Source organism: Poeciliopsis prolifica, unplaced genomic scaffold (assembly GCF_027474105.1).
Source record: "Poeciliopsis prolifica strain line A6 unplaced genomic scaffold, Auburn_PproV2 SCAFFOLD033, whole genome shotgun sequence".
Classification (NCBI taxonomy): Eukaryota; Metazoa; Chordata; class Actinopteri; order Cyprinodontiformes; family Poeciliidae; genus Poeciliopsis; species Poeciliopsis prolifica.
In genome coordinates this window covers 4,564,741-4,587,541 of record NW_026562408.1, presented here as the reverse complement: position 1 = coordinate 4,587,541, position 22,801 = coordinate 4,564,741, and the positions used below count along the sequence as shown (strand labels likewise).

The 22,801-nt window shown below is 35.7% G+C and overlaps 2 protein-coding genes across 3 annotated transcripts in view; both read right to left on the bottom strand.

Moving 5' to 3' along the window:
- Positions 1–5: 5 nt before the first annotated feature.
- Positions 6–22,801, bottom strand: part of LOC129373497 (protein NipSnap homolog 2-like) — a 37,661-nt gene continuing 14,865 nt past the window's right edge. The window contains 11 exon segments of the mRNA XM_055051457.1: positions 6–956; positions 1,598–1,681; positions 1,894–1,988; positions 2,562–2,593; positions 2,680–2,820; positions 3,987–4,057; positions 5,832–5,926; positions 6,009–6,054; positions 6,166–6,275; positions 7,380–7,519; positions 7,521–7,563. Coding sequence (XP_054907432.1) covers positions 892–956; positions 1,598–1,681; positions 1,894–1,988; positions 2,562–2,593; positions 2,680–2,820; positions 3,987–4,057; positions 5,832–5,926; positions 6,009–6,054; positions 6,166–6,275; positions 7,380–7,519; positions 7,521–7,563 — 922 coding nt within the window. The 3' untranslated portion in view covers positions 6–891.
- Positions 8,517–9,989, bottom strand: mrps17 (mitochondrial ribosomal protein S17). 2 transcript variants are annotated; one of them, XM_055051458.1, is made up of 3 exons: positions 9,901–9,989; positions 9,461–9,597; positions 8,517–8,908 (listed from the first exon to the last, which is right to left on the bottom strand). In XM_055051458.1, the coding sequence occupies exons 2-3, from the start codon at positions 9,581–9,583 to the stop codon at positions 8,600–8,602; spliced, it is 432 nt and encodes a 143-aa protein (XP_054907433.1). In that variant the 5' UTR covers positions 9,584–9,597; positions 9,901–9,989; the 3' UTR covers positions 8,517–8,599. The 2 variants fall into 2 exon arrangements, with proteins under 2 accessions (XP_054907433.1, XP_054907434.1); XM_055051459.1 differs by lacking the exon at positions 9,901–9,989 and adding an exon at positions 9,715–9,876.

Sequence of the window (22,801 nt, the reverse complement as noted above, 5' to 3'; positions counted from 1 at the left end):
AAGTCTTTGATTAATCAGAAATTTAATTCAATATGTACAACTAATCTTCTTAAATCACTGCATTTGATATTTTCCACTCTGAGGCGACATAGTGATTTTAAAGACCCAAGTTGTTTACAGACACAGCTTGTTTAATAGACCCCCAACTAACAACATGGTGGAATTGCTTAAAAATTAATCTCAGTTAGAGCACACAGTCACCCTGAAGATATTGATCTGTTGTATTGGCATAAACCCAAACCAGTCAGTATACATTAGCTTCTTCTGCAAAAAGTCATTGGCTCTGCTTAACTACAACACATTTAAATTAACATTCACTGAAGCCAGGAGTGTCTATGCTGAACCTGGAAGTGCAATCGGTTAGGCAAAGGAGGACAGAAAAGTTGTTTTTTTGGCGCCATTGTGAACAATCTTCATATATTTTTTGCATCATGAGTACTTAAGTAATTCTGACTCAAATCTTTTCACAAGGCTTTGTAAACACAAGACTTTTGCTAAGAAAAGGGAGAACAACTTGAAGAACCACATTTCTCTTAATGAAATAACTGCAAAATTTTAGGCTTAATATTGTGAGTTTTCCAAAAAGCTAGTGAATCCTTTTATAATTTGACTTTCATCTTGTCTTTCATGAGAAACTCCAGATCTGTAACACTCTACCAACCGTTAATTACAGAAACTAGTAACGTTCTGGAGATAATTGTTTTGACCCAACATTCTTAAACATAACAACAAAAAAGTAAAAAGTAGAGAGATTTAAGAAACAAACAAAAAAAAAAAAAACAAGGAAAATCATAAGTAGGTTGTGTTGAATTTCCTGGCAGTATACACTCTGGTGGTTGGTTGCACTTCATGGGTCTGAGTGTTTGTGGCGCTGACAGCTTCAGTCTGCGGTTACTTTAGGGGCGAAGTCTTCATGGGAATCATTATTCTGGACTCCATGTGCTGAATAAGAGGGACTGTAAGGACAAAAAAAGATTTAGCTTTCATTTGGCTAATAAATCAATAACCTATGCATTCTTGATCAACAATATACAGATATATGACTGTGGTCCGTGGGCGCCCTCTAGCGGTCCGTGAGGTACTGCATGTAGACAACCGTTAATTTGCCGTTACGTTAGCTCAAAGTGCGACGCCGCAGCTAGCTTACCAAAGGATTGTTTAAAAATAATAACGGCTTAAAGCCGGTCACTAAAGAGAAAACCTAAAGATAGCGGTGGAAAATGTATCAGGGTGAGTTACAGTTGAACTTTAACTTTTTTATTTATTTTTTAAACATGATTATGATGCATGATAGCATGCCACCAGCATACAGATCTTTCACATTTATGTATTTTATTTCGAACAAAGACAACGAGTTAAAAGACTTTTACTTCAATTTCAAGTTGTATATATTATGATGTTTTGTTATTAGGTGGTCTGTGAGTGTTTGTTAAAAAGGCCCTCGGCCTGAAAAGGTTTAGAAACACTGATCTGTAAGGTTGCTGGATTTGTTCAATCTGTCTTAAAAGACATATAATTACAGAAAATAATGTAATTTCAATTTAATCACAACATTAACAATACTTAGAATAAAGTTTGGACATCAATTCAAGCTTACCTGTGTAATAAACGACCTCATCCCAACCATCCCGGTTCCAGGCTGCATTTCTAATTTTATCTCTGGTCTGAAGATCTTTGTAAGCTAATTGAAACAAAAACATATTTATTCATTTGCTGAGTATCTAAATCAGCTCACAGCTTCAAGCTAAAGTTATTCTGAGAAAACATTTATGAAGTTTAAACTGAAGTTCTCAATTATATAACACAATTGTGTTTATTCCTTAAAATCACAGGCTCTTGGTGGAAAATGAAGAGATTTTAACCATATTAATAACAGCAGGAAAATCTCCTCACCCCATAAGTGATGGACTTGGTAAAGACTTCCAATCTGTGAGAAAAAACCTCCCACAGCCTCCTGGTTCTGCTGGCGAATCTCAATTGCCCGAGCCCTGCAGAGCATCAAAACACGTAAACATAAATCAGTACTGTCAACTAAATATTTGCAGTTTGAGGATTAAATCATTGCAATATTTTTGCTTCACTGAGAAACAAATGCCTCTTAATTATGAAATTGTAATCATTCATCAAAAAAGGCAAGATTTATTATATCTAATATAAAGATGCACCGATATGACAATTTGGGCCAATCAACAGCCAATGTTAATATTTCTGATATATAATTGGTATTTACCAATATTATATACATTTCACTACAGTTTCAACACCTTTGGGAAAAAAACAACCAGCAACAGATAGAAATAACTATCGGTTATTAATAGGACCGATACCAATATGTAAAAAAATAATCGGCCGATACCGATGTTGGTCCTGATATATCGTGCATCCCTAATCAAATGTTTAACAAATAATCAAAATAATTCAAAAATGCTAAAAAAAAAAAGAAAAAGGATCAAGTCAAAAAATATATTTAAAATGAATACCCATCTCTCCTAATTTTTCTGATGCATTATGTTTGTTACTTACTATTTGTGCAGTAAAAATTAACAAAGAGGTTTTCTTACCAGTAATTTCCCCACTCGATCATTGTCCCAGGCTGGAAAACGGACAGCGTTTATTTAGGTTTTCACTCTGGTTGAAAACGATGTTTAAAGCAAAATGAAGGTAAAAACAGAGTCTTACTCTGAGCTGGTATGACCGGAGTTCGTAGATGTTTGGTCCTGGACGAGGGACTGGTTCGTTCCAGAAGCTGAACTCCAGCAGCAGCTGATTCCTACGAGACAACAGCATTTTTCCCCTCTCATCCCTGTAGTTCATAAACCCCTACAGCCAGGACAAATAAAGACAAAACCGTCACTCAGTAAACCCCCAGCTGAGCATCTGAAATGATCAAAACAGAGTCGACTGCAGCCTATTTCTGCTAAAGTGAATGGAGATTTTTAGGCAAGAGAATCAAGGCAGGTGTGATATGAGAAAACATGGAAATAACTGCATTCATTATTTAAAATCATTAATAATCTGTTTTAGAAAATGTGTGGATAATTCATTTAAAATCAGTTCAGAAATAAAAACAATTTTAATATTATAATTTAAAAAACAGCAACAGTAATTATATTACAATTAAATAAAAATCACAAATAAATTATATTCCTTAATGTTCCTATTAGGGATGCACCGATTGCAGTTTTCTTGTCGATACCAATCTTTAAAAAGCTTCATGGGTCATTTCCGATTTTGGCTGACTTTTGACATGTTGATTACTCTCAAAATTTGAGTATTTTTGACAGAAATTAAAATTTACGACATTTTTGTTGTTCTACAGTCGCCTTTATACGCTGTAGTAGATTTTCCACGTTTGCTTTATTTAAAGAAAAGCATCTTGTTTTCAGTTTCTTTTGGGTTCAATTTAACAAATGTATTTTCAGTAATAAGTAGTTGTTCACCGATTGCAGCTTTTTGTCTCCAATTGTCGATTACCAATCTTTAAAAACCCTGATCTGCTGATTCCGATTTTGGCCGATTCTGATTCCTTTGGTCTGAAATGATGCTAAATATAGCAAGAAAGTTGCAAAGTTGGTAACAGTGATTATTGTAAATTGCAGACGTGACCTTTTAGATAAACCTTCAACACAGCAGAGCAGAATAAGCTAGTGGTTGATTTTTAGATCTGATCACCAAGTTCCTAAAAGGAAGGACATCAAGGCTGACTTATTGGTGCATCCAAAGTTCTTGTATTAAAGGTCTTCATCGGTGCATACCTATGTTTCTATTTTTGGAGAGTAACCACAACATGAGTAACAGAGAGGCTGACTCTACTATACTTACCAAACATTCAGCATACGGCTGATTCTCTAACTCTGTAAATATCCTTTTCATTTAGCTAAATGGGAAACAGCTGGAGAGCCACAGAGACACTAAAACCTGGTCTGCGGCTGTTTTTGTGGCCTTTAGGTCAGCAACGTTCAGAGAGCTGAACTAATCCCTGTTACCTTATTCCCCCTGAGTTTGTTCATGACTTCGGTGAGAGCCGGGTATCCTCCCCGATATCTCCAAAGGTGAACTAGAATAGAAGGAGCAGAAGAGCCAGAAATAATGCAGCTCTGGAAAATGTTTTCCTCCGGGCCAAACTGCAGTCAGTTCTAGTTTCATCTCATTAACACAAATCCTTAAAAATAAAGCTGTAAAATAACCAGCTTCAGATTTAAAACAACCACAATGCAGATAAATGCTACAAAAAAATCCAAAGGTCGTTGCCATTCCTCTTTATTTTTCCCAATTAAGGGATTTTAATGTTCACATATGGTTTATGTTTAACTTCTGCATCCTTTCCACTTCTGTTCATATTACAGAGTCAGATTAAAGTTCAGGAGGAACAAAATAAATAAAATATATAATCATAACACAAAATGGACAACAGCCAGGAAAACAGCAGGACAGACATAGCTGGTCGTTGACTAAAATAGCTGTGACAGCTGGTTTGTGTCAGGAGAGAAACTCCTCAACTATCAAAAGTATTTACACGTGTTCAACTTATTCCATTTGTCACATTACAAACATTTTCCCACTTTTTTCCCCCCGAGCGTTTGATGCGTCCAAAGCTGGAGTTGAAAAATCTGAACTTTCATGGGACGTAAACCAGCCTATAGTGGGACATTTTCCGACATAATCTCAGAATAAACTAAAATAATGGAGGATAAACTAATTGTCGGCGTTTGTTCTCATCCTATAATCTACGAACAATCAAGTTACAACTAGAGACAGAAATAGAAAGGACCTCGTTTGCAAAAAGGATCAGCGAGAAAGTTGGAATGTCGAGTAAGTTATACCTTTTACTATTTGAAAATATTTGCCCCGGATATGAGCTATACAGATCCGTCCAGCAAAAACACTGAGTCACGTTAAATAAACATATTTATTTAGACGAGACATGAAGAAGACAATGGAAGTTTGAAGGAGCCGCATGCCACAGTGTTTCCTCTCAACGGCGCCTACAGAGATTTTGATGCGTCTGATGCTCGTCTAGAGCAAAATATCAAACTGCAAATGCGTCAAACTTGAAGTGTTGGGCAAGTTTTTGACGGGTGAAACGCATGTGGTGTGAACGCACCATTACACTCCATTTTACTTTGTCATTTAAAATCCTCCCAAAATACATAAAGTTTGTGGTTGTGATGTGACAAAAATTTGTAAATATTCAAGCGATTTGAATAATATTGAAAGGCACTTTGATTCAACACCTGAAAACTACAACAAAAAAACACCTATTTTTAGAGCTTCAAAATACATTTAGTTTTTAAATAACATACGTTAAATTTGCCTTATTTTTGTACTCGGAAAAGCAATATTCAAAAGACATTTTACTCCAGTAGACATATACTTTTTTTTACGTATAAGCAACAAACTGAGGATTTGTGATGACAATCTCTCACATCTGCTGTACAGTTTATATCCTGTTGGCTGAATTATTTGACAATCATAATCTAACTATCAACTGAAATGTAAACATTGGCTTATAATTTTATCAACGGCTTGTTATGAAAGCAGTTGATGCACAAAACTCATATTGCCAAAAATGTTTCACATGATTTCAACAAGGATGGTTGATTATGCAGCTAACTCAGCATTTCAAGACCTCAAATGTTTAACAATACTCAGACAACTTAATAGTTAAATATTAATGTTTGTAATAAATTAGTGTAGATTAATTATTTATCAACTTTACCATCATTGTCTTACTTTCACTGGGATTTCTAACTGAAAAGCAGTTAATCTAGACAGCTAAGTAAATGAAAGTAGAGGCCTGATTAAGTGTGTGAGATGCTGCAGCCTCTTACCTGCCTGATCCTGCTCGCCGTACCAGGTGTTCCAGGTGCCCACCAGCTCACAGGGGTATTCAGGATCAGCGTGGATGGAGGGTAGCACTTTTTCACTGGGGACAAAAACAGACAGAAATGTGCAGGAATGTACTAAACCTGAGATTAACAGAGAGAGATTAAATTAACTTTTCTTACCAAAGTTCATTGTAAGCATCAAGGCACTCTGGTTTAACGTTATGAACTGTTGAGGGGAAAAAAATTAAACAAGAAATGGACAAACAGTGAAAATGACAACATGAAAACTTTACATTTCATAAAATTACTATAGAGGAAATAATGCCATAATGCGTACATTGTATTTTGTAGAGATTGTTGTCTTCTTTCTTGGATAGTAGATGAGAGTGGGCATCTTTTCTGGGGTCAACTTTTCTCACAAAAAGAGATTTGAGTCCCGAGAAATCCCTGCAAAGAAAAATAAATAAATAAAATTAAGCATTTTTCTGCTGCACAGTATTAAAAATCAGCTTAAAAACCAAAAAGCTCTTATACTGAATCCAATCAGACCCTTTAAAGTCATAAATAGACTTACTGTTTTTATCCTCTGATCACTTCAACCTCAGCATCCAACTAATTTTAATAATATAGATTAAGAGCATGTCTTTCAACGAATTAGGATTATATTCTGTGCAAGTTTCACTATTAACTATTACTATAAACTAAGAATTGAAGACTGCACAACTTTAAAAAAATATTGACACCCTTTGGACTTTTTTAAAACATTTTTCTCATATAACAATCACAAATTAGAATTTTGTTTATTTTTAAATGTCAGATAAAACCTCTGTAATATGGAAAGGAATGCAAGGTTTTATTATTTGCTGATAATGGCAGCTCAACATGATCTGACACATCAATATTTAAAACAAAATAAAGTGACATGGCAAACTGACAAGGTGAAAAAAACAACTAATTTGTATGCATATTTTAAACCACTGTTTAAAACTTTGTTCCCGTGACTGCAATGAGTTTTATTAGAAAACTAATGTATTTATATGTAAATATGATTCAATATAAATACCACCATTGCACTGATATTCTTCGATAATGTTATTCGTTCAAAGACAGTCAACATGTAGGTTATTGTAAATATTCATGAATAAATCAACTAGAAACAATATTTTAAGAGAGGAAAGCCTTGTAAAACTGAACTCTTGCTGTTTTGACCTTGAAGTTAAATCATTTTGGGAGGAACAGCATGACTTCAAACTTTATTTTGCGTAATTAGCTATAAAGCACAGCTCCATGTTCGCAGATGTAATTACAAACGGCACCATGCTCCGAACTTTTAACTTTTCAACGGGGTCATAATTAGCAGAAAGTTAGCAAGTTCAGCGCTAATGCCAAGCGGCTAATGCTAGCTACGGTGCGTAGGCACCAACGTCCCTATGTTAGCTTAGCCACCTAGCATCCCAGAGTTTGTCATTAAGTGTAAACTTTTCCTAAAACCAAGCTAACTTTTTGCAGAAACCTCTCAGAATCAGCAGGTAGCATCTGGCTAACTCTGACCTGGCGGCGATGGCTGCCGGGAGTTTAGCTTGAAGTCCGGCTGTCCTCCAGTGCAGGCCGGTGGCCCCTCTGTGAAGGACTCTGCTCGCCATGTTTCCCTGAAGGCAGTCGGAGGCTGCAGGAGCGGCTGCAGCAGAGCTACAGTCCGGGCTGTTTACTGGGCAGCTGACTGGAGAACGTGACGCTGGAGAACAATGTGGAGGATGAAAGACTTTACAAACACAGGGATCACATGTTTACAGCTGTTAAACTGCAAAATCATTCTGTTCATGGTGGACGAAGTGAAAGTTTTATCTTTTCGGCCGACTTTTGTACTTTGATCTAGTTTTTAATAATTCCTTAATATTGATGGAAAAAGTACTTGTTCAATTGGCAGATCATTTCACCATTACATGAAAAAATATAAGTGAATTTATTTGAATATGTACTTTTTCATCAACATTAAGAAATAATTTACTCAAAATATGCTCGTTTCTTGCTGAAAAGTTACTTGCAAGTTAAGTTACTTATTTCAGTTTTGTCAAGAAACTACACCAAAAATATTCGATAAGATATTGTGTTTTTGCAGCGCAGTGCTATAGTGCTATATGTTTTATAGTGCATATTTTATATGAATCAGCCACACCAAAGTTTTCAGTACATTACAATAGTTCCCAAATTGGCATTTCAAAAATGTAAAAGGAGATCCTCTTGAGAAGATAACCTTAATACCAAAAATAAACATTTAAAAGCACATCCATTATTTAGTGTAAAAGATTTTTAAAAAGAAGGATTTTGATAAATCAAAGCCACATATTGGTGAATATATTTGCTGGTGATTGCATTGCTACAGTACCATTTCATAACTCAACAGTCACTGACATTTTCTTCTGAAAACTGGACGTTTTGAGAATCAGTGCATTAAAAAACATTGAACATCTGCAAACTTCACAATCCAAAGAGGCATTTTTGCCTTTAGTTCAATTGTTGTTTTATTTAAAATCTTGGCACATTTAAGTCTTTTAAGTACTAAAATTTAGATTTTTAATTTCTCCCAGAAACCCAGAGGACATCACAAAGCATGAACGTATTTTCATGGCAAAATAATCCAATTTATATTTATAAAGTAATATTACAGTCAGGCTTCTGTGGACCCCATAATGGTTACATATTTATATTTTTTATTGACTCTTGAAACAAAAATCACATCACAGAACGGCATGTAAGAAAACAGTTTTCTATCATGAAGTCGGAGTTTGTACAGACGGAGAATCAGCTGCAGCTGAGATGTTTAGCTCTTTGAGTTTATCCGACAGAGAAATCTTCTCTTCTAGAAGCAGGTCAGACAGAGGCTTCACAAACTCTGTTCCTGCAACACTTTTTCCCGTCAGCGGATCCACCACCCGGCCCACTTTGTAAACGATCTCAGAAAGTTCATGCTTCACATGTTTGGATCTTGCCACAGGCAGAGCCTTGATGAGGATGATATCTCCCACAGTGCACTGCTCCAAAGCATCATGGGCAAAGTAGGTTTTCCTCTTGTTGTAAAACTAAAAAGGAAGCGAAAAAATGCACTTAGTTAACTCTAAATGCATAATGATAAACACATATTCTGTTTAGAGAAATTTATGAAGTACTACATATTCAATATGCAGTGGTTGCAAGGGAGTTCAATGAAATAACATTATTTTGCAATTAAACTTGGAAGGAAGTTATAATTAATCATCAAATACTGGCTACTGGTTGAAATACTTTGAAAAAATTTCAAAATACCAATTTATGTACTTCCAATTAAAAAAAGCTTCTAGGTGAAAACTGAAATTGGCAGGTAAGAAAACCTGATCAATCCAGATGTAAATACATGTTTCAGGCCAATATAACTACAATACAGATTCATGTTCAGTTTACTTCCTCCAAACAGAAGTGAATGACAAATGATACATCCAACACTTAGGATCTAACACTATTTATGTGCTGATTTAATTAATATCAGAACATAAATAGTGTGTTATACAAGATTTAAAGTTCTTGTATAACACAGAACACCTGTTTGTTTTTTTTCTCACTCAGGAATCATCCACAGACATTCTCTGCAGATTCACCTTCAGCAGGTAGGGGTCCAGCACCAGTCTTGTCACTCTCACTTTAGCAGTTTTCCGCATCTTGGTCCCGATTACTTTACCGATGACCCATTTGGCATGGACTACAACCTTTTTCCCTGACATCCTGCTTGGCCTTCCTGACCCCGGAAAGAAAAACAAATGGAAATTATATAAAATAAATAAAATACATTAGGGACGTAAAAACATATTAAGTGACATTTTGTGAAGGAGACGCCTAAAAGTTAAATATTTACCGTCGTAAACCTACTGTAGAAGCTTACATAAACCTGTCTCATAATCAACAATAAAAGATGATCTTGGCTTCATGTTAGCTTTAGCATCCCAGATACGATCATTTTTCAAGAGTCAGTGGGAAAAAACAAGACTTTGATATGATTAAGACTGACCGAAAAGGCTAAAATGTACAGGAATGAACTCACTGAAACCAGATTAGGGTATTAAGTTGGAAAGGTCAAGAATCCTCAGTTGCAGCGAGTCTCCATGCTTCTAACGTCGATTTACTTCTTGGTTTAATAAATGACGGTTTTATGCACTACCGCCACCTGATGGAAAGGGAGCGACGTGCAGCAGGAAAACAGCCACAATGCAGATAAATGCTATAAAAAACAGAAAAACGTTCTTCTGCGATACATTTAATCCGTCTGAAACAACTGTATATTTAAAACGTTATTGCACTTTCCTGCTTTTAAAATATCAACATGGTAATGTAATAATTCTTAGTCTGTATTACTGGGTTTTCATGAGCCTCTTGAAATATCTACTTTGAATTTTTAAATAGTCTTGAGTCAAAACAATTTTTATGTCAAAACTTTTACTTTAACTTCTCTAGACTCAAATTTCTCAGATATCTGAATTCTTGTCAAAAGTGTTAAGTTTGCAAGTATAAATATATATGTTCAAGTCTCTTTTCCAAGGAGTTTAAATTAAATCTCATAACTTCCTTTGCTAATTAGCAAATTCCAAAAGTTAATTAAACGACTCCTCACAAAACCCAGGTAACTAAAAAATGCAATGTCAAAAACAAAACAAAACTGTTTGCTTTCTGGTTAGAAAATCTGCCACCATTCCAGAAGATGGCAGCAGAGAAACATCTCTTTCCTGAACTTAGATTGGAAATTTCAAAACCTTTTTAATAGGTTTTGTAATTTTTCTCAAAATTGCATTTTTAATAGTTGTCTACGAGTTACTGGTGTAAATAACTAACATTAAAAATTTAACTGAAAAGGTGAAAATATACAAACAATTATTAAAATGTTTATTAATTTTATGGATTCAGAAAAAAAACTTCAACTATATGTAATCCTAAAGTCCCACAGAGCAAACCTGCTATTAAATTATCTAATATCAAAATGTGGTGACATTAAATCTGAGGGAATTGCTGACTGCTTTAGTCCAGTTGTTGCTGATTTCCTCCCTGCTTTTGAAAACAGGACACATCTGTTTGACCCAACTTCACAGATGAGTGGCTTTCATTAATCTTGCTATGGCGAGCTAGCACAGTGTTTCATTCTGATAAATCTACTTCCTAATCCCTCACAAGTACGACGTATCCCCGTTAGAGGAAACATTTCAGCTCTGACGTTTCATTTCAGTGAAGTTGCTGTTGGAGTTAACTACCACCAAGCAAACATTTTCACAATTACAACATAACCTTGAAGCAAAACATTTGTCTTTTTCAGGGTTTTTAATTTAATGACTCATCACTCAGTCCAGCTGGAGTAAAGCAGAAAAGAGGAGAACAAAGTGGGAATTTGACATGATGATGCTGCTAAATAAATAAACATCAGGAAGATCACATGAAGTTCTTCCTGTGGTCGTAAATATGTCAGAGTGAACAAATCATTCACACAGACTGAGATCCTTTAGCTAACAGCATCAGTGGGGAATCCACTTACCTTCTGAAGGAAATCCGCCCCGCAGCATGATGCTGCCACCGCCATGGGATGTGTTTTGGCTAAAGCTGCATGTGACTTTCATTAAAAAAATCATTTTTTTACGTATTTGTTGACACTGTCACCACTGTTTGTTTGTAGATGTCAACAATATGTTGTCCTATTTTAAATGATTATTTACATTTTTTAGAAGTACTATTTTTAAAGCCCCATCTCGGGACAAGTGCTGCGAATTAGCTGTTGCTATTGCACTATGACACAAACATGGGACTGCTGTTTGGTTAGTTTGTCTATGTCAATTTAGGTCGGTACCTCTCAAATAAACTTAAATTAAAATAAATGTGACACGATGGTATTTATAGAAATCTGTGAAAAAGATGAGCTCTTCCGCTTTTTCCCAGTGTTAACTACGAACAACCAATCAGAGCAAAGAGGCGGGTCTCAGCGCTGTCAATCACAATCAACCCTCCTGTCTTTGCTATCTGCTTCGCAGCAGTTCGCAAAGCCTGTCGTGAATGCTAGGCTAGTTAGCATGACCATTGATTACTGTTTTTCTGTATCAGTCGATTGTTTCTCCACTATTAGCACATTGATAGGCAATGATTGTCAGCGCTAAGACCCCTCCTGGCTCTGATTGGTTAATTTCCTCAGACAAAGGTAGTAGTGCAGAGGCAAGGAGGAGATTGAACTTTTCAGATTATTTGTCTCATATCAAACTGTCACAACAGTTTTAACAAATATATAAAAACATATTTTTTATAAAAGTTACATACCGCAGCTTTAAGTTTACAGATTCTCCTATCTGATCTCTGTTGCTCCTCCAGAGTTGCCATGCATCCATTGCTACATTTTACTGAGGCGTATCAAAGGTGTGGCTGATTGGATTTTAGATTTTATTTGTAAAGAATTATTAAACAATTTGTAATTGTTATTTTGCTTTACAGTACAAAAAATACACTAAAGTTTATATGATGTAATGTTACAAAATACAAACATGTTTAAAGCTACTGTATGTTGTCAATCACTCTTGTACAGGTGCCGTTCAGAACCTCTGTGTTTTCCTGATAACAGAGCCTGCTTTGTTATGGTAGGTTAGCATAGATAATGGGAAATAATCAGTTTTCCTGGAACGGTGAGTTTTTTTCTCCACCATTAGCACATTGAGGAACATGTACACAAGGTTGTTTTTGACTGGGAGTGGTGCATTTCTGCAAATGGATACCCAATGTGAGTTTTACAAACTCTCAGCAATATGAGTGACCTGGTATTTCTGTGAGGTTATGGTTAGCGTGGTCATCAGCCCCTCAGGAGCCGATAAAACTGAGAGCTGATATAAAATTCTGACAGGCCAACGGACCAACGTAGGCGCTCTCACACCATGATGTTAACAGCCTTGTCCCCGTACAGGAACTGGCTGTGGCTCTGCACCAAGAACAAGCAGATCAGTCTGGTCTTAATCAGAACCAGGCTGTAGTAAAGCACAGGTCTCCCGGCTCTGTTTCCCATTTAAGGCAGTGCAGCTTTGGGTTACTTCTGCCAGAATTACAGCATTGCCCAACTTTAGTTTCCTTCATACAAGAACACTGAGACAATTCACACAGCGTTTCTGTGTACGAACTGTTTTCTGCTTCTTCGGGAAAACAAGAAGCTGAACTGATGCTGAGGCCTGTGGCCGATGATGCGATGCGTGACTAAACCTGTAGCAATGAACAAGCAATTAAGCAATTAATTGCATGATAAACTAAAATGAGCTTGATGACTAATATTTTTAGAAGGATAATCCTGTTTGCAGAGTCTTAGCACATTTTGGTGTGGTCTATTTAATTTGTTGTTTGGGGTTGCTTTATTTTGGATAATTGTTATGGCCCTGGGCCTTGTGGGCTGGCTGCTAGGTGTCTTGTTGTCCGTCTTTGTGCTGCTCCCCTTTACAGGTGCAGCTGACTTGTTAATTTGGAGCACAGAGCATTTAAACCTGGCCGTCTCCACCTTCTGGGTCGCCTTCGGTGTCCATTCTGCCGCTTGATGCTTGCGGTGTTTTGTTGCCAGGCCTCAGCTTCCTTCCTTTAGCAGCTTCCTTCCTTTAGCACATTTGAGTTTGTCTTTGTTTTTGCACTTCAACACTTCCATATGCACTCATATGCCACTGATACTGACATCCACAATCCATTGTTGTTTTTGTTAATAAATATTCCTTTTTATGCACTTTAACCACTGTATGGTCTCCTGTTTCATTATGACCTTGAGCCACAAGTAACAATAATTAAAATATCTTCCATTGTGTGGAGTGTTCTTTAGAAAATATTGCATTTTACTGCAAAAACATTTTACCAAGTATTTGTGTCTGGTTTTCAGTGTAAATATCTTCGTCCACTTGAAATAAGACTTAGAAGAAACCTTTTGGCAAGATGTTGGAGCTTGTTTTAAGTCAGTAAATCCTTAACGTTGGTGAAAATGTGCTAGATTGTAAGGAAAAAATGTCTTATAAGTGGATTTATCTGCCAGTGTGTCTGGCACTTTTACATATTGATTTATTTACTTAAACCATTTAGTATATCTTACTGAAATGTTACTTGTATGTTTAAGTGAAGTAAGATATTTGCACTGAAAAACAATTGGAAAGATTTTATATTTTTGCAAAGTTAAAAATGGTCTCAAAACAACATTATCGTTTATCGCAATCATTTAAATGTGTTATCAAAATATCCTTCGTGCTTCTAAAGTCAAGCAAAACTGCAGCACTATGGTATAATTGGATCTTAATTTAAATGCATATAAGAGCAGATGGACAGATCAGCTCTGAATTTTGTGAAACCGCTGCAGCTGTGAAGCAACGCAGAGGCTTACATGAATGTTTTCTGTGATAACACACTGACCTCTTAATCAGCAGGTTCTCCGTCTGCAGAATGACATGCAGGAATGATGTTGGCCTCCTTTCTCTAGTCTAACTTATTAGGCTTCAGATTTAATATATTTTGAAACAGATAAGACCATTTAGTTGGAGCGTTTGACTAAAGCCATGCTGGATTTAACCCATAAAGATAAATTTATGCGTCTCATGGAGATTAAATATTACTTAATCAGTATCTTTTTCAGATGTTGTGACTTAATTTGGGATTGTTTTGTAGCTAGAAAATTGATTAAATAGTTAAATTCCTCCTTCATTGGAGCATCGATTAGTGTTTACGTCTCTCCTGTTGATTGTAGTTTCACTTCAAATAAAATTCCTGCGCATTTTTTGTAAATAGTTTGTTGCTGCTTTTGATACACAAATACACTCATTTACTTTCTTTTTAAAATGTTCAGTTATTATTTGTCTATGTTGTAAATTTATTCTTGCTGTTGTTTTTTGTTAACCTGTAACTTGCTGCAGATACACCTGAATTTCCCGGAGGTGGAACAATAAAGGATATTTCTCTTCTATTCGTCTAACTTTAAGCAAAAGTAGGTTTCGATATTAATTTCTGAACTTCAAAGTCTTAAAACATTGTAAAAAATGATAATCTAAACTTGCCAGTTTAATTTCTTAGTCAGAATTTTTAGTTAGTTTATCTAATTTCAAGTGGACAAAGATATTTGCAGTTTTGTTATTAAAATAGTTCCAGTTTCTTCCAGAAAACTAGTAATGAAAAAAAATGGTCCGTCTGTTTGATCTCTTTATTCCTTTGCTTTACTTTCTGTTATCACATTTAAATCCTTGACTTAATACCTGCAGCTGGAGATTTGCGGTAAAGATGCTTCCTGTCAGGTTAACTTGCCTTTTTGGCAAAGATCTCAAAGATATTTAGCCAAAGTAATGAGTTTTCCAAGCTTCTGGGTCTGGTTTGATAAAATTGTTCAGCTTTTAGCTGAAGTCAGAAAAAACACATAAGTTCGGTGTCACTTTATTGGGTTTTTTAATCTCCTTTATTGAAATGTTTGATGTTTTAACTGATAAATTATGATGGGAAGAGTGTTATAACAGATTTCACATTTTTAATATTTTGTTTTACAAATTATTTTGCAAGGCATGTCATAATAAAGTTTAAACCTGGGGTATCCAAATTTTGTCTCAAATTTTGAGAATAATTGCAAAAATTGTCTGGAAAAAACAAGGACATTTACTAAGAATAAAAAAATTTTGATTATCAGAAAAAAAAATTCTAGTAAATGTTTAAATTTTCTAAAAGTATTAAAAAAACTGAAATTAATCACAAAATTTGGTGGAGAGTTACTCCTTTTTCCATCTACAATGGCCCTTAGAACCGTAACAAAACATTTGAGGGGAAAAACTTTGAAAAAACCTGAAACTCGGAGGAGGAAGGCAGCTCATTATGTCATCAGGGTTATGCACTTTCCAACTTTAACATTTAAACAACGAAGCAGGTCATAGGTAAAAACCTGGACTCACTTTGGTTAATGCGCTGCAAATTAAACGTCTGCAGTCGAGGGAAGATTCAGAGCTATTCCCCTGTCCATGACATCATCTCATCCCATCTTATGGCGACCCCTGACCCGTAGCGCTCAGTGCTAACAGCAGATGGTCGAACTGTTGGCCGACTGCAGCGGCCTTTGAAACGGGACTCTGTGGTTTGACGTTGGTGAAATTCTTGTCAGTAACTCTGGATTAGCGCAGGCGTAAGATGTGTTTCATCTTCAGAGGGGATTTTATCGTAAACACCTCGGCTATAGGATGTCAGCCCACAATGTGGTTCATATTTACATGTAGAAACTCGTGGTTGAACAGTTTGATTGGGTTCATAAAGATTTTATCACAGAAATCTGAGCCAATTGTTCGTTCTTTCATCTTTTCAACTTCTTTGATTCATAGTAAAAGCAGGATAGATAATTTCAGAGCAGTTTATCCTCAGAGCATGTCATTTTTTGATAACATTTTAATTATTTTGTAATAAATGATAAAGACACTGCTACAAATTTAGTTATTTAATGCTGCGAAAAAGTCTTGGTTTCCTCTGTTGTTGCTTTCATGTTACACTTCACAAATTTTCACACTGCACAAATATAAAATTTTGACAATTGTATTTTTGTCTAGTTTCTAGCGCAAAAGTCATACTACACTTGAAATAAGAAAAACTAACTGAAAAATAACTTTTCTGCAAGACACAGGATCTTAAGTCAATAATTCCTTGATTCCTTGAATGAAAATGCTCAAGTTTCTTTGGCAGATAACTTCACTTATAAAATTACAATTTCCAAGGTAATAAGTGAAATGATCTGCCAATGGAACTAGAACATTTTCATTAATACTAAGGAATTATTGTCTGTTATATCTCACAGAAAAACTGCTACTATGTTAGTTTTGTCTTATTTCAAGTTTACTAAGATATTTTCGCTTAAAACTAGTCAAAAAATACTTGGTAAGATTTTGTGTTTTTGCAGTGCAAATTGACTTTTTGTTCTGCATTTTGTAAACGTTGCACAAAAAAATTCTCATTTTCAATAGAAATAGAAAGTTTATTTTTATATTTGATTATTTATAGAAATGCAGAAACACAGTGAAATATGAGCTGAATAGCTAATCAACAAACTGAAGCTTATGCACCTTAGGACCGTAGTCTTAAAATGTTCTTACGTGCTTTGTGACACAGTTTTGTGATTTTATCTGCAAAAGGTTCTAAAAAAAATAAAATTTTACTTCCTTCCTGTTGTCTTCATGGTTTTCACCAGTAGTAACATTTGGCTGTCGATGCAAAAATTTGCTTCTATTACAGTTTTGCAAAATGCATCTGTTTTGATACAACTAAAAATCATCCTAGAGCAAAAGCTTTCCATTAAGCAAATGTATTTTCTTAGCTTAAATTTGCGTAATGGAAATGCAGATAGTGACTCTTTCCTGAGTGTCTCAATAGTTGGCATCACCTGCTTCTTGTCTCCCATTAAGATCTAATCGGATGTGGCAACATTGGAGTGGAGTGGACGTGATGACATCCAGATTTTTGGAGAAACAAGCTGATGATGACATGAACACTCAAAACCTGCAGTTTCCTTTCAGCTTCATAATCCATCTGGGTGATTATCACAGGTTTGTGCTTAACATGTCTTAGTTTTAAAGTTAGTGTCGTTCAAGACTCAATGGGAGCTCCTCATAAATCACTGTAACCACACCAGCAAGATAACAATAACAAGATTAAGTCAAGCAGTGCTGGAGGTGGTACACATGGACATCTCCCCACACAGCGGTGAGATCATGGTTTTTGTTCTGTACTGGAAATAAAGGATCTTTTTCTCTGAAGACATAAAGGAAATGTTAACTCTCCACTTGCATGTCAGCTCTGCAAAAATACGTCAGAAAATTGACTAATATGGAGCAAAACTGTAAAGAGGTGTGGCTGGACACTCATGTTTTAATCAACACCCTACAGCTGGGTTGGATTAATCTGTTTTTCATGTATAATTAAAATGGGTTGTGGTTGCAGTAAAGTTTACTAACAACAATCCTGCTACCAAATTTATTCCAAGAGTGCATTAAAGTCTGAACCAGGAAGTCATAAAACCCTCAGGACAACATTAACAGAAGAGAAGCTCTCATTTGCATCAGCTTCACAATTTGCCCCAAAAACAACTGCAAAACCACAAAATATTAACTGATGAGCATTTCAGTTGTTAACTCTTGTGTCCCTGATGCCCCTGAATACCATTATTTATGTAGTTTGGTCAAAAGCTGTGAAAATGTGTATGACTCTGGTTTAACGAGCTCTACTGGCCTCTGTGTTGGTCAGAGAGATTCAAAACCTGGTTTAAATGAAAGCCAAAAGTATCTTCTTCTTTTAAGAAGATACCAAACACTATCATAGATAAATGCCCATACCATGAGCCTAAATCAGACATACCCCAGTCTCAAAACCAGAACTTTTACAAAAGGGTTGTTTACTTCATGCGCTGATAATTATGACTCAGCTACCATTTTGGAAGATTGGTGCATTTCTTCAAATGCTAATAGAAGCTGAGGTAGGAAATGAATAAAATCCATCTTTTCACAGAACATCTCTCTCCTGACAGATTTTACAAATATGTTAAAAAAATAACAAACATATTCCTTATGAAAGTTAAATTTAATTACATTTGTCTGCAATTAAGGTCTAGTCAGAGATTGCGACGTTGAGAGTTTTAGGGGATATGATGACATCTAGCAAAATGGCCAAACAAGCTGATGATTACATGAACGCTCAACAACATCTGGGTCATTATCCCAGATTTCTACTCCACATGTCTGTAAAGTCAGTGTCCCTTTAAGACTCAATGGGAACCCCAGAAAACTCATAACAAATCTCTGTAACCACAAAGAAAATGTCAAACCTCCACTGACATGCCAGCCCTACAAATCAAGTCAGGAAGCCTGTCAGGCCTGCAGAGGCACAGCTGGGTGTTTTAATCAACACCCAGCAGCTGGGTTTGATTAAACTGGTTATTATGCATAATTCTGCTCAGTGGGGGTTAAATATATATAGAAACCAGTGGGTCATAGGTGCAGGAAAGTTTACAAATTTGCTAAAAAGTATGAACTTCTATTATTTATTTGTTAACCAGTGTAATATGAATTCCAACCAGTTTATTGGATAAAGATGTGACGCTTTTCTCCATCTGAAGGGATTCTGCAATCATGACTGATTGATGGTCCAGTTCAGCAGAACAGCTCAGATTTATAATAAGATTACAGATGTTTTTCTGATTCTCTCCTGCACTGTAAAACACTTGCATTTAGTTGTTTACTATCTTCTATTCTTTAAGTCAAATAAATTTAGTGAGTTTTAGATTTTTAACCTAAATATGCACTGCAAAAACACCAAATCTTCCCATGGGCTTTTTGGTCAAGTTTTGTGTGTCTTGGTTCACTTGAAATAAGAAAAAAAACAACTTTCAAGTAATGTTTCAGAAAAATATAGGAGCTTGTTTTAAGTAAATAATTCCTGAATATTGATGAAAATGTTGTAGTTCTTTTGGCAGATAAATTCATTTTTAGCAAGTGAAACAATCTGTCAGTGGAACAAATGCTTTTTCAACAAATATTAAGGAATGTAGATTTTAAATGATCTTGTTTCAAACTTAAATTGCACTTTGAAGGCAGCAGGTGGACTTTCATTTTCAAGTTAAACCACCGTCTCATGTTTTACAGTGCGATGTCTATGAAACGGCATTATTCATAGTTTTAGCATTTAGGTCACAGTTTCAGCTGCCAAAATGTCTCAGTTTATATTAGAGCTGCTGGATTGTGTCTGATTCTATGTATGGACACAGGAACAGCATTCACAGAAAGCAGAGCTCTCTAACTCGGCTGCCAGAGTTTGAGTGGTAGCTCGCCCTAATTGCCTTTCCCTCCGCTGATCTCTGGACTCTTTTTCTGTTTCCCTGTCCTTCGTAAACTGATAAAGTTCTCCCGTTGCGTTTTGGACGCCATGCAAGCTCTTAGCAGTCATGGCTCTGGCATGCACTGGCAGCACAGTTCAGGATTGAAATGAATTCATGCTGGAGGAAAAGTGAATTTTGCTGTGTTTTTAAATGTTTTGGGATTAGATCAGAGTAATTACGGCATTAAGGTATTAGATTTATTCGAGACATAGGTTTTCTGAGTCTGAGGAGACATAGATCTCCTGAGTAAAAAATATATTTTATCAACTTATTAAAAAATAGTCAAAATTTTCTATCTGGATTTTTATTTTTGTTTTCCATCTGCAGATCTGTCTCACAGAAAGCTGCTGTAGTTTTCACAACGGCGAATGACAGTCAATTTCATTTTAACTGGCCCAGATCTTAGCATCTTATTTCAAATCAAGTTTTCCATCTAAAATCCTAACGTTTCTTCAGAATACAACCATTGTATACTTTTATCAATCCTATGAAAGCAGTTTTCAATTAAAGAGAATTAGGGCCTCAGAAAAAAAACAATCTCAAATTTTCTTAGAATTTTGGCATTTTTCCCCAAAATTAAATTTTGTCTCATACTTTCAATCCCCCCCCCTCAGAATTAACCGGAAATATTCTGACTTTCCTAAAGTCAAAAATCAGAATCCTGAAAGAAAAAAGTCAATATTCTGTGAAAAAATTCAACTCAGAGGGGAAAAAAACTGAATTCTGGGGAAAATGTCAGAATTTTGAGAAAAAAGTCAAAATTTGGTGAAGAAATTATTATTTAACTTTAAGACGTACTCAGAAGGAGCTATTTATTAATTTTTTAGAGGTTTATCAATGAGATTCATCACAACCAGACATCTATAATATTAATACGGCCCAAAATAAAAAATTGTTTGACATTTGTGTTATAAAGTCTTTACACCACTTGAACATTTTTACATGTTTTAAGTACTGCATAATTACAAAGTGGAACAAAATGGTTGCTTCTATTATTTTATTTTTTGAAATAAAAGCAGCCATTTGCAGTCAGCCCTCCCAATTCAGTATTTTTTAAACCACTGACCTCCTTTGCACAACAGCTAGTTGTGCAAAGAAGTTTTTTCTTCTTCATAGAAAGAAGAAGAGACTTTCTGGTCAACCTGGACAAAGAAAGTCCTTCAGTGTAGTCTCAGCAGTTCCCAAAGTTAGCTCTGATTTTGTCTCCTTCACAGAAGCTAACACACAAAAACATAAATGGCTAAACATGTAAGTGCCAACCAAAACGTGCTGCGCATTTTTAATGTGCAAAATGAAAACGAAGCTGTCTGGGTGTGAGGCAACTATTTATTCATATTTTAGAAGTTCATTAAAGAGATTCATCAATACATTTGACCACAACTGGCCCTTCAGGGACATTCATAACATCAACATGGCCCTGCCTTTAACCATCAACAAATTAACAAGACACTATGGACCATTTTGACACCCGCAGAGTAACTGATGGCCAGCTCTCACGTGTCAGTGTCCACCTCATTCTGCTTCTGTCACTTTCTGAGGATAATCAGCAAAATCTGATTAGCATTTTTAGCATCTAAACTAAAGAGGGAAGGATAATAATCCTTGCACTAATTTGATGTATGAATGAGCCAGATGACAGATGTCTCATCTGATTCCTCTCATGAGTTGGGCTGGAAAAGGAGATGATTCTCGTCTCATAATTGTCTCCATCTGGTTCTCGTGTGGACAGATATACTCATCTAATTCTGCTTAGGTTGGTTATTCTAACCTAAACAAGAAGATGAATGATCTCAGATTGTGTTATGGGGCCTTTTGTTGGAACAAACCAAAGTTTATGTAACTGATTGTGTGTGTTGAGATTTTTACTGGCAATTTGCTTAATGATTTTGGTAAACTATGGAATATTTAGTTGTGAAATTGTATGTTTTTAATTTAAATTAATGACAGAAAAACAAGAATATTTTTAAAAGCGTTTGTAAAATGTAATAAAGATAAAACATTCGAGAGAGCCATAGATGTTTTATGCCGTTTACAGTTTGTTGTGAACACCATGGCGACATGAAAAGAAGTTTGAGGCCTTATTATTCATCATAATATATAATGAATAATAATGTATGAGTCCGACTTAAAGCTGCAGTACGTCAATTCTTTTATGAAAACTTTTTCTTTTTTTACATATTTGTTGAAACTGTCACTATGTTTTGATTGTATGTCATGACAGATAATCTGTGGAAAAGATTGAGCGCCTCTGCCTTCTCCCAGAAACATCCAATCAGAGCCAGAAGGCGGGTCTTAGCGCTGTCAATCACAGTACACTGCAGCGAGCATAGCATGTTGTAAAAGCTCAGACCAGTTAGCATGACCACCCATAACCGCGAATAAATGGGTTTCCTGCAACAGCGAGTTGTTTTTCTGACATTAGCACATTTAGAAGCATGTTCATGAGAATGATTGAGAGCACTAAGACCCTTCTCTTGGCTCTGATTGGTTGTTTTTGGTGGAGCCATGCATTTGAATCATTGTATGGAAGACAACTGCCTACATGACAAGAGTGTGACCGTCCATGACCTGAAATGAGACCCGAAGAAGCTAAAATGTCTCTAAAATCCTAAAATGTTTGCATGTAACCTTTCCTTAACGCAGGTTTGTCTCATTGAGATGAAAAAACTGGAAAATGTCATCAACAGATTCCTACGGTTGTAGGAGCCTGGATGTCCGTACAATCAGAAAGAAACTGTCCAAGTTTAACATTCATGGAAAACATGCAAGCAGGAAAACTTTGCTCCCTTACATTTGGTGACTAGATCTTCTATCATAATGTTCTTTTGGATGAATTAGAACGATTTGGAGGGAAATTGGACCTCCAACATGACTATGACTCACAACATACCAATAAATTAACCAAGGAGTGGTTGAAGTTTAAAACATGGAAATCTGGGTCGTGTGTAAACCTATTTAATCTTATTAAGATGCTTTGGGTCGATCTGTAACCGACTCTCTGCATAAGAAACCCCTCAAGGAAATAAATAACTTTTATTTTCAACTAGAAACAGATTTTTTGTTGATGTTTTGTTTAATAAGTAAA